We start from the raw sequence: 11,559 nt of genomic DNA, 5'->3' as shown, positions 1-11,559 counted from the left end.
TATATATATATATATATATATATACATACACATACAGAACGTGTTTTGCAGTTAATTGATTGAAATGTAGACAATAGGGATTGTAAATGTGAGGTATGTAAAGTATGAACATCCAGAAATGTACGGTTGGATAATATACAGAACATAGTTAAACAGTGAGTTTTTTTTAGTGCCAATATGAATATTACGTGTAACGGACGCGTACAAAACTGTCCAATAAAGTACTGAGCAGTGCAGTATAGTGCAAGCTGTGGAATTTTTAAAGTGGAGGGTTAGAGTTCAGCAGGGTTACAGCCTCAGGTAAGAAACTCTTGAGCCTACTTGTGCGGGAACGTAGACTCCTGTAGCGCATAACGGAAGGGAGGAGGGTGAAAAGTCCATTGTTGGGGTGGGAGTCATCCTTGATGATGTTCTTTAGCTGTCCCAGGCAACGCTTGAGGTAGATGTTACTAACGGTGGGTAGCTGGGCACTGGTGATTTGTTGGGCAGTTTTAACTACCCGCTGGAGTGATTTGCGGTCAGAAATGGAGCAGTTGCCGTGCTAGACTGAGATGCAATTAGTGAGTATCCTCTCAATGGTACAGCGATAGAAGTACACCAGGTTCCTGGTACACAGGTGTGCTTTCTTAAGGCTCTTTAGGAAGTAAAGGCGCTGCTGCGTATTTTTGACTATGGTGGAGGTGTTGGGGGACATATCACCTGATATGTGGATGCCAAGGGACTTAAAACTAGACACACACTTCACTACAGCTCCATTGATGTAGATAATAATAATAATAATAATACATTTTATTTAACAGCGCCTTTCTAACACTCAAGGACGCTTTACAGAGAATAAAAGACAGATACAGGGAACATAAAAGTGTAAGTAGTAATAACAAAACAAATAAACAAAAAACAAAAAAAAAACAAACAAACAAACAAACAAAACAGGAACATGTATTTACAGATAAGCGAGCTTGAACAGATGGGTTTTTAGTCTAGTTTTGAACAGAGGGAGAGAGTTGATGTTGCGGAGGTCGGGTGGGAGTGAGTTCAGAGCTGGGGAGCAGAGCGGCTGAAGGCTCTGGTCCCCACGGTGATGAGTCGAGCATGGGGGACAGTGAGGTGGAGGGAGGAGGAAGATAGATAGGGGAGAATGCTCTGCCTCCAGTCCGCCTAAAGTCCACAATGATCTTTTTTTGTCTTCTTGATGTTAAGTTCCAGGTTATATGGCTAAGTGCTGCACATTGTCCTTGATCAGGCCTACCTCCGTGGTGTCATCTGCAAACTTGATTATGGAGTTGGAGCCATAAAAAGTAACGCAGTAATGGGTAGACACGGACTTCAAAAGCGGGCTCAGCACACAACCATGTGGCACGCTGGTGTTCAGGGGAATGATGGAGAAAGAAAGGTTATCTAACTTAACAGACTGGGACCTGTTAGGTAGAAAGGGCAGGGTCCAGTTACAGAGTGTGCTGATACCAAGCTGGCTGAGCTTCAAAATCCAATTGGAGGGGATTAGAGTGTTAAATATTGAAATGAAGTCAATGAACAGCATTCTGACACGTGCGTTTCAACTGTCTAGATGGGTCAGTGCAGAGTGGAGTGCCGTAGTGATGGCGTCCTCTGTTGACCTAAAGCGGCAATAGGCACCCTGATGAGGATCCAATGTGGCCGGGAGACAGGATTTTAATTGTATTTGGACCAGTCTCTCAAAATACTTTGCAATATTTGGGGGTGAGTGCAACTGGAGGGAAGTCATTAAAGGCAGAGTTAGTGGAGTGCTTTGGTACTGGGACAATGATGGAAGACTAAACTTGTGGGGGTCGTTGCCTGAGCCAGGGAAAGATTGAAAATGTCTGCAAAGACCCCAGCGAGCTGCAATGCACAGGCTCTGAGCACTTGTCCAGGTATTCCATCTGGGCTGGCGGCCCTCCGTGCATTCACCTTGCTCAGAGTAGAGCAAACGTCTGTGACAGAGAGTGGGAGAGGCTGGTCACCTGGTGGGAGAACCACTTTGAGGGAGATCTCCTTGTTGTCTCTGTCGAAGCAAGCGTAGAAGTGGTTGAGCTCATCAGGAAGGAGACAAGAAGGGGGAGACAGCGTGCTGAGTGATTTGAAGTCAGGCAGGGTCTGTATGCTTTGCCATATGCGCCTTGGGTCTGAGGAGTTGAAGTGTTCTTCAATCATCAATCATTACCTAGAAGGCATCAGTAAACAAGTAATGGTTCATACAGTAGTGGAGGATTTATAATGAATAATATTGAATTCATATTTTTGTCTGTCAAGACTTGACTGGTAACCACTTTGTCACTGTGGCCACTCGATTGAAAAACAAGTATTATGTCTAAAATTTGAAGCCTGAACTTTTGTTTACTTCAGAGTCCTGGTGCTACATATTTTTCTTTGTCTTTTTTTCCAGGACGAGAACATCATGAACTCCATGCAGCTGTTTGAGAATGTGATATAAGAAAGCACACCTCCACAACTCACACCCAAACATAGTAACCCCAACCCTAACCCAGGAACTAGACCTTTTTTATTTCTCGGCACACTCCTTTAGCTGTATCTTGCAAACTGCTTCTGGATTAAAAAGGACTACTACAGACAGAAGAAGAGAAAAGCTTCTTGGATTTAAAAAAAATCCCCGCCTGTCCGGTGTGTTTTTTTTTTCATATCCTGATTGAAGAAACAGAAAAGGCTCCTTGTGTTTTTATCATTGGACAAAAATAATCAACAACAACCAACAAGGAATGGAGAAGCTTCCAATATTCTTCTGACCTGAGCACACAAGGATACAAGCGCACACACACACACACACACACACACACACACACACACACACACACACACACACACACAAACACACACACACACTCCCTTGCTGTTTGGGTACTGGTTAGTCACCGTTAGAGCACTGGATGAAGTGAAATAAGAGAATAAATATTGCAAAAGAAAAAGAGAAATGAACTAAAGCATGTTTTTCATCAAAAATGTGATGTGGAATAAGCTTGCACTACACTTTTACACTTTTATGTATTATATGCGCCTGAAGTAAAGGCACTGTAGATACCTGCACCCGATACACCACTGGTGTGTTTGTATATATGTATAGTTATTAGTTATATATCCCACCTTGTATTGGCCTCCTCTGTGCTGCACTGGGTGAAAGAATAGAACCAGAACTGATTTTTTGTTTTAGAAATCTCTGTCTAACATTGTGTTTCGTAGCAGTCCTACACAGATTATTTTAAAAAAATCTCCTTTTTTTGTATTTTGGAAGATTATGTTTGGTTGTTCAGATTGGAAAAGGGAGTCTGTACAGTATTGTGAAGAATCAAAATGACTGTCAAAAGTGTGTTCTTATGCTGAATTATGCTTTGTCTTGGTTCTTCAGTATCTGTCAGCATGCTGACTCTAAGTCCCACAGTATTATGTACAGTAAGTCCTTTGTGATGTTGGTTAATTAAAGATGCTGTCAACAGCTGCGACTTCTCCTTTTTAACGCTTTCTTTCACCACATGTCTCTACTGCAGATGACAAAGCAGCAAACATTGTGAATGAACAAACATTAAGTGAACTGACAAGAGTTCAAAATCCCTTAGTGAAGTAGAAAATTAAGGGAATTCTTAACGACCTCATTTCCCATCAGGGAGAATGGGACACACAACCAAACTTTTATGCTCACATGTCAAATGGATCGCCATAATAACACATGAGGAGGGATTACAAGCAAGCAATGATAGCTAATTTTGCTTGTAAGGACTTGATTGATATGTTGATCGACAGCAAGATAGACCAATGGGGTCATGCAAGGACACTGCCGAAACACAAAGTGACACAAAAAAACTAACATGAGAGTTCAGCTTATTTATCCTGCAGTGACCTCGACAGTACAAAGTAACACCATTAGTACTGAGTATTTGTCATAATTCTATCTTTGATTAAATTAAATCAAGTTATTGTGTTTGTTGAGGCAGAGCACTGAGTCCTGCTTGAATTAGCTCCTTTATTCATGTCTCACCTCCAATGGTTTATTCAACAGCGTGGCTGACAACTGACTTGTAATGTGCAATCATATTGATGCAAGTGTACAGTTCTGCTGAAATGGCCATTGGTATTATTGACTTTCCTAAGATCAAAAGTTCACTTGTGTTTTCTGGGGGACTGTGCCAGTCCACAAAAGCTTCGGTCAGACATATTTAGTGTGTTTACACGATGCACTTACAGCAAGTAACCAGGTTACTCAGAGAGAATCATGTTATGCAGGTTAATCGGAGAACGTGTTTACATGGACTGGAATAACCTAGTTACTGTAACTCCACACACGCAGCAATCATTATTAAACGTATTAAGCAAAAACTTAATGAATGTAATTTGTGGGTTTGAATGTTAGCTTGTTATTATTATGGTTTACAATTTGCAATATATTTTTAAATTTAAATAGACACATATCAATAAAAAATGCACTCTCATGTCTTAATTTGACTACATCAGAATTAACATCAGTCACACAGAGCAAATATCTGCTTCCTTCAACTTAAAGTCAAGTAAAATACAAGTGGAGACAAAACTGTGCCATGAGAAATACATTTTTGTACATATAATCATTGTGCAACATCTCATATTTCATGGGTGCTTATGTCTTGAGTAAAAAAATGCAAGCTACAGTACATTGCAGGAGCTTAGAAAAAAATCTGATAGTTTTTCTGAATACCAATAGAATAATAATGTACAGTCAGTTTGAGTGCTGTTTCTTTAAATAGTTAAGTTCCCACTCCTATCTGGAATATTTTTATAATGAAATAACTTTATAATTATGATATTTATAATGTGTTCTTTTAGAGCACCATCTTTCACTGAGGGGTTTAACGTTTATAGGAGTTTCAACATTTATATTTTACTTAATCAAGAGGCCCGTTCTTGTAGCCCCCCAGGTTAAAATCTGATTTTACAACCTTTCTTATTTTGGTACATATTGTGCTTTTATGATGCATAAATACATTTTGTTCAGTTAAACCACCACAAACTAAATCCTTAAAGTGAGCTGAATAGGAATAAATCTGAAGCATATTACTGCACGGAGTCTGGCTGTGGCTTAGTAGTAGAGTGGTCGCCTGCCAATCAGAAGGTTGGGGGGGTCAATCCCTGGCCCTGCAGTCCCATGTCTTGACACTGAACCCTGGGTTGTGCCTTTGGAGTGTTTATCTGATGAGCAGGTGCCACCTTGCATGGCAGCCTCCACAGTGTATGAATGTGTGTGGATGGTGAAGGGTTCCTGTATGATGTTAAAGTGCTTTGAGTAGGCTTAGTTGTTAAAACTAGAAAAGCGCTATCTAAGAGCAGTCCATTCACATTTACAGCAACTGGGAGAAACAGGGATGTCCTTATGGGCTCCCATCAGGCCCTGATCAAAAGGCCAAAGATCAAATTAATACTAATGTTACTGTTTGGGTGCTGGTTAGTCACCACTGGGCCATTGTTTGATAGCATGTCATACCAACAACTTGTGTCAGCTATCCTCTCTTCCTGAGAAATCAAGTAGCCAGAAATGTATTAATCAACTTTAATAATAAATCAGTGACCTTACATTTTTAGGTAACATTGTGCATAGGTTGTTGATATTTACAACTTGCATTATATCAAAGCACTACAACCTGAACGTACATATTACCATACTAATACTGTGGTCTAATGTAGGCTAAGACCATTCTTGGTTTGGGTTAGTCTGGGGTAGATGGTTTGGCTCAGCAAACGCTCCTAAATTATGTTTATTCTAGATGGCATATTTCAAATACCAGTGAAAAATGCCATGTTTTATAAGTTAAATTACTTGTTTAACCCTAAAATAATTGATACCAACCTTTTCTTTAAAACCATAAAAAACTGAAATTCCAAAAAAACCTACCACATATAGCATATGTTTTGCTGCTGGTTTAGCCCTGTTATCAAACCTTTTGTCGGTTAGGTTATGTCACGATCCAATGGGTGTAAACAAACAACCATTAGATGGCAGTGTGGTGGAATACATCAGCCTGAAGGCATCACAGTGGATGGCGAGCAGAAAGACCATAGACAGTTAAAGAAAAGGAGAAAGACCCCATTTTAATATTTTAAGAGGTAGTAAACGTGCCCAGTGGTAGAAAAAAGCGCAGTTTATGCAAGAAAGGTTATTATTACAAAAGCCGTTGAAGGCACTGTCGCTTAACATCGCTAGCGTAGATCCTAAATCGGATCTGCTAGAATGGTCGACATTGTTAGGTTTAGGCATGGGTAATGCGGACTGGTTAGGATTTGGGTAAGAATACCAGGGTAACTAATCAGAGGTTGAATAAGGCAGAAAGGCGGGCCACGGGGCACATCCTTTGACGTCGACACAACTAGCGGATGTAGCATCTACCCTGAACATCCCCCATAGTTACAACACTAGTTTCCTCGGGAAATGAGGGAGGGTGCGTCACAGCTAGGCCGCCTCTGATTCGCTGAGCCGCGGCAAGGGGTGGGTTGAGCATGTAGGCTTGCGTGAGTACAAACGTCAACCCCTTCGTGGCTTTATGAAAGCCGAAATCCTTATGTGAGCAGAGCAGCTGTTTAAAACCCAGTTTGTTGCAGACGAGAACCGGGCTTGAACACGGTTTTGTCTCTTCACCGCATTCAGGTCGGCTTGAGTTATCCTTAAGCTTCAATCTATCTGTATCCCCCTTCCTCGTGCGCACACCGCTTCAAAACACAAACCACGGGGACGAGCCAACGGACGTAACGTTAGCCGAGAAGGGAAGTGGATCTGTCTTCTCTTTCATCAGACAGGTGAGGACAAACGTGCCATTTTTTAATCCCATAAAACACTCTTAGTTTATATGTGCATGTTAAGAAGCGGCACAGTTAGAAGCTCATGCTCCATGCTATAGCTTGTAGCTGACAACATTTTACAGAGCTAGCTAGACGACTTGGGCCGGTGTGACCGTATGTCTGCTGATGCTGAAGTGTGACCGTGAAACACAAGGCCAAAATGTGTCACTATTTAATTTTCCCATTTTTAGTACGACAAAACATTGTAAAGAAACAACAACAAGCTATTACTTATCTTTGTTGTTGAGACCAGACGCCTCAAGGTTTCTAGATATGATGGCTTTAACACACTATAAGGACTAAACATGCATCACTAAGGTGCATTTCCCTTGGTCATTTAATTAAATGAGACCCAATAAGGTAAGATAAGAAACTACAGGCTACTACCAGGCAGCACTGACTAACGTGTGTGTGTGTGTGTGTGTGTGTGTGTGTGTGTGTGTGTGTGTGTGTGTATGTGGGTGTGGTGGGTGTGTGTGTGTGTGTGTGTTGTGTGTGTGTGTGTGTGTGTGTGGTGTGTGTGTGTGTGTGTGTGTGTCATTGTGAGACTAAACTACTTCATATTATTCCCATATGACAAAAAACATCTTTGACTGTCTCAGCTACCAGTCTAAATTTGTATAGAAATGTCTTAAAATCTCTACTGCTATTCTCAATATAGTCTGAGTAGGATTTATTTCACAACCTGCTTTCAAGATTGATGGAGAGCAAAAATTGTTTGAAGATGTCAAAACTCCACTTGAACAACATTTTTAAATATCACAATAAGAAGTTATTGCCAAAGTTTTCCACTTTCACGAAATTTGCCTTGGTGTGTTTGGTGCATACAATAAACATTAAAAAGGGAATAAACAATAAAGCAAAATACTGCAGCAGCCAAGAACATAAATATGGAATAGAAAATATTGCAATACAAAATATCTAATTGACACTATAGCAAATATGTACAATATAATTGTTTTAAGAAGTGTGGGTTGTGCAAAAATAGTGAGGGGGCAGAGGGAGGGCAAGACTTGATATTCTTTAATGAAACGTCTCACCTAAAAACACCCGAACAGGGATAACTGGAAAAAGCGATACACACTTAAAATCAACCCACCTATTGGCTCTATAGGGAAACTGCAGGAGTTTTAAGTAAGACAGAACAAGGTGTTCAAAAGATGTCTTAAACACAGAGGTCAAAGCAACGGGTTTGTAGTCAGGGGCTGAGGTGGGTAGTAGGCCCAAGCCTGCTGAGGTCCACCTCAGCAGGCTGGAGGGCTGGAGCTGCCTCCTGACACACACGTCTGCAGCCGGCAGTTTAGTGTGGGCACTGGCTCACCTGAAGCCTCTACTACGAAGCAAGATTTAGCTTTAAAGATAACTTCAGGTTCAACCCAGGGTTTTTTGTATCACAGGGGTGGATCACTTGTTACCAGGTTAAATCGCTGGTAACTTATGCTAAACACATAACCTGCTCAGGAGCAGGTTATGTTGGAGATCAGAGATCAACTGGTGTAAAAGCACCGCCTACTAACCAATCAATACTCGGTTTGTTTGATAACGGCGTCACCGTTCTTAGAAGATCTGGTGGAGCTCGGTGCCTGGAGAGAGAGATGCACTCGTACAAGTTAAAACTTTTTGGTGAGCGATAACCCCGTTACCAATCCTCGAAGGCTATCTTTATGAAAATATAGCTTTTCAGCTGAGGTAATTACGTATAGGCTATTTGTCGGATTGTTGAGCCGTGTGTTGCCAATGCGCACATCGGTTCCAATTTATGTTTTTATATTTTGTAGTTGCTCTCACAATCGCTTACCGCTGCCAGGGTTGTAACTGAAATAAAAGGCTAAAGCAACAACAGTTTATGGAAAGCACAAGTGTAATTATGGTCAGATCTTGTGCCTGACTGATGGGGAAGTGATAATGATAAGCTTTGTTACTTACGCATTTACAGCGTCAGCTATTTTTTTTTGCCAGCTTTCATTCCCGTTTTAGGAAGTAGCGACTGTATTGCATTTTGCCTACAACCGTGTCTGTGTTCTTCATATTTATGTAAAATTATAGTTTGCTCTTGTGTAAGATGTGCGGCTCTGGTAGATGTTTGTGATTGGTCATGCCATGCAAACACCGCCTCTTTTATGTGAACGCACCTGCTGCTGGATTGGGAAACCCTGGGTTGATTGAACTAGTCTACTAACCATCGTCGTGACACAGCTTATGCGGGGCTGCTGTTTTTAGGGTTAGTGAAGCCAGATAACTGAAAAATATCCAGGGCATGTTGATCTTGCTTTGTAGTACAGGCCTCTGCTCTCTCTCTCTCTCTCTCTCTCTCTCTCTCTCTCTCTCTCTCTCTGTCCTCCCCATTTATCTGTGTCTATTCTAAAAAGAGTCGGAACATAACTACAAAGGTTTAAGTTTTATTAGTCCTATGTAGGTTAACCCATGGGACAACGGTACAGTGAAATGTATTTGACGAGAGTACGGGTCATTTCAGCAATAAAATCACTAGTCCCTACAATAAGAGCATAGTCATATGAAAGAAGGAATTACAATAAGATAAGATGAGGCTGTGACATAAAGGTAAATTTAGCAGTCAGTACATAATTGAGACACGTGTTTTTGAGCACCTGCAGAGTGTAAGTTGTTGTAGTACAATCAGTGTACACAGCACTTCTTTGCATTCAATCTTTCCAGAGTAATTTGCATTGCAGCTGTCCCTGCAGTTTGCATAGGACTCAGGAAGGGTAAATTCTCCTATCTTGTCTTATGGCACACTGGTGTGTGAGAGCAAGACTGAAGTTTGTGCCAGTCCCTCTCCCCCACCAGTGGTTTATTTTTGATACTCTGACAGTTGACCTCCCTAGGGGGTGCCAGTCCGGACATTATAGGTTCTGGATGGGAAGTTGCTTCCGGTTTGTACAGAACTTGATAAAACTATGACGTGTGGATCAAAATTCTGTGTGGCCACAGTTGTCTTGGTGACCTATTTAGACCTATGACAGAGGTTGTGTTTGGAGATGAATGTGTCTGGGGACCAGTGTGATGGTGGAACATGTGAAGCAGAAAGCTACGTCACTGGCTCTTTGGAGCAGGTGTTTTGCTACTCTTTGCTGTTTTAAAGTGCTGGCATGCGTCTTTAAACATCCTAAATACATGTTTAGTGGGTTGGTTGAGTGTTAAGGGTGTTGTCCCCCAACCCGTCCCTGCTATCCAGATGTTGATAAAGATGTCACAAGGTCTGGCTTTGCTAATTTAAGAGAAAGCGAGAGAAAATGGTTTAGAAATGAGATGCTATGTTTTAGAGAGTATTCCTTACTAGCAACAGATGAGGACTGTGGAACAAGAGATGGTGGTTTGATTAAAATCTTCTCCAGTTAGGGCTGCCCCTGGGGACTATTTTTGCTATTGGTTAGTCTGCTGATTAGTTTCTTGATTAACTGATTAATTTGTGTGTGTGTGTGTGTGTGTGTGTGTGTGTGTGTGTGTGTGGGTGGTGTGTGTGTGTGTGTGGTGTGTGGTGTGTGGGTGTGTGGTGTGGTGTGTGTGTGTGTGTGTGTGTGTGTGTGTGTGTGTGTGTGTGTGTGTGTGTGTGTGTGTGTGTGTGTGTGTGTGTGTTGTGTGTGTGTGGTGTGTGTGTGTGTGTGTGTGTGTGTGTGTGTGTGTGTGTCCTCAGGTACAGTTATACTGACCATGGGTCCGTTTCAGAAAGCAGGTTTAGTGAAAACTTTGCGTTAGTTAACCTTTAGATGAGGGAAATTATGTTTTTTCTGTTTCAGAAAGGTAAGTTAATCAAACCTGAGAGATGGGGGTAACTCCAGCCCGTTTCAGAAAGAGAGGTAACTTAGGTAACCTCAGTCTGTTACTATGGTAACTGAGCCTGTGAACCTAACCTGGTCAGAAGCTGTTTTTCTTCTGTCTCCTCCCTCTGACACAGCGCTCTTTCATTTCCTCATTTATTCAATCAATCTGTATCAGGCACATTTGTCTGTATTGGCTCCATTCATGCTGCCTTTTTATTGTGGTGGTGCACGCTCGTAACACTGAGTCAGCCTACTCCGAGTTGATTGAACCAACTCAAATCAGCTGTTCTGGAACCGAAAACTCAGGGTTAGACTCCGTTTGATAAACCTCCCTCCTGAAACAGACCCCAGGTGCTGTTCTTAAATGAGTCGGTGTCTGTAGATGTGCAGCCATCAATCTGTTAACAGGTTGATGAATGTTATTCCCCATTTACTGGAAAGTTGCGTAACTTCCATAATCTGCAGTTAAGTGTAGCTTGTACAGTAAACTGCAATCCTCACATGGACTGTTTGCTCTTAATTCTTTTGGAAGTTTCTCGTTTACACAATGTGTAAGTAATTAGACAATTGCACAATGCTGACAATAATACCGGTATGTAACTGTCACATTATCATTATTTGAAAACTATGTATTCGGCCTTTTGCAGTCTTTAGTCTGTTGCTCAGTAAATGGATACAGAGGATCACAGGATATCAGACCAGGAACAGGCACAGTGAGATAAACTGGCTCACAGAACTGGATTCTTGGCCCGGTTTGCTGCTGACAACATGTGACTTAGTCATTAACTCGAATTGCTGGGTCATGCTGTGCCTTCCCACTCTACTGTGTAAAGGGGTGTGTGGGTGGTTGCATTGTTGGTGGTGAATAATAACATTTGAGCATGTGGTACTTAAAGCCCATGTTGCAAGTTAAACACCACTGTTGATTATTGGGTACAAAAAGCAC

At 41.5% G+C, this 11,559-nt stretch overlaps 2 protein-coding genes across 9 annotated transcripts in view; both read left to right on the top strand.

Annotated features, from left to right (window-relative positions):
- Positions 1-3,473, top strand: part of kcnip3b (Kv channel interacting protein 3b, calsenilin) — a 42,504-nt gene extending 39,031 nt beyond the window's left edge. For all 6 annotated transcript variants that reach the window (XM_032515988.1, XM_032515986.1, XM_032515987.1 and 3 more), the window contains one exon: positions 2,405-3,473. In XM_032515988.1, the coding sequence (XP_032371879.1) occupies positions 2,405-2,452 (48 nt within the window). In that variant the 3' untranslated portion in view covers positions 2,453-3,473. The remainder of the gene's footprint in view (positions 1-2,404) is intronic.
- A 3,010-nt stretch (positions 3,474-6,483) lies between these two features.
- Positions 6,484-11,559, top strand: part of slc23a2 (solute carrier family 23 member 2) — a 45,390-nt gene continuing 40,314 nt past the window's right edge. The window contains exon 1 of one of the 3 annotated variants that reach the window (XM_032515972.1): positions 6,484-6,789. The gene's annotated coding sequence lies outside the window, so the exon portion shown is untranslated. The remainder of the gene's footprint in view (positions 6,790-11,559) is intronic. The other 2 variants (XM_032515974.1, XM_032515973.1) reach the window with 2 other exon arrangements.

The sequence above is a fragment of the Etheostoma spectabile genome, chromosome 5 (genome assembly GCF_008692095.1).
Source record: "Etheostoma spectabile isolate EspeVRDwgs_2016 chromosome 5, UIUC_Espe_1.0, whole genome shotgun sequence".
Classification (NCBI taxonomy): domain Eukaryota; kingdom Metazoa; phylum Chordata; class Actinopteri; order Perciformes; family Percidae; genus Etheostoma; species Etheostoma spectabile.
Note: the sequence above shows the minus strand (reverse complement) of the source record. Positions and strands in the feature narration are given on the sequence as shown.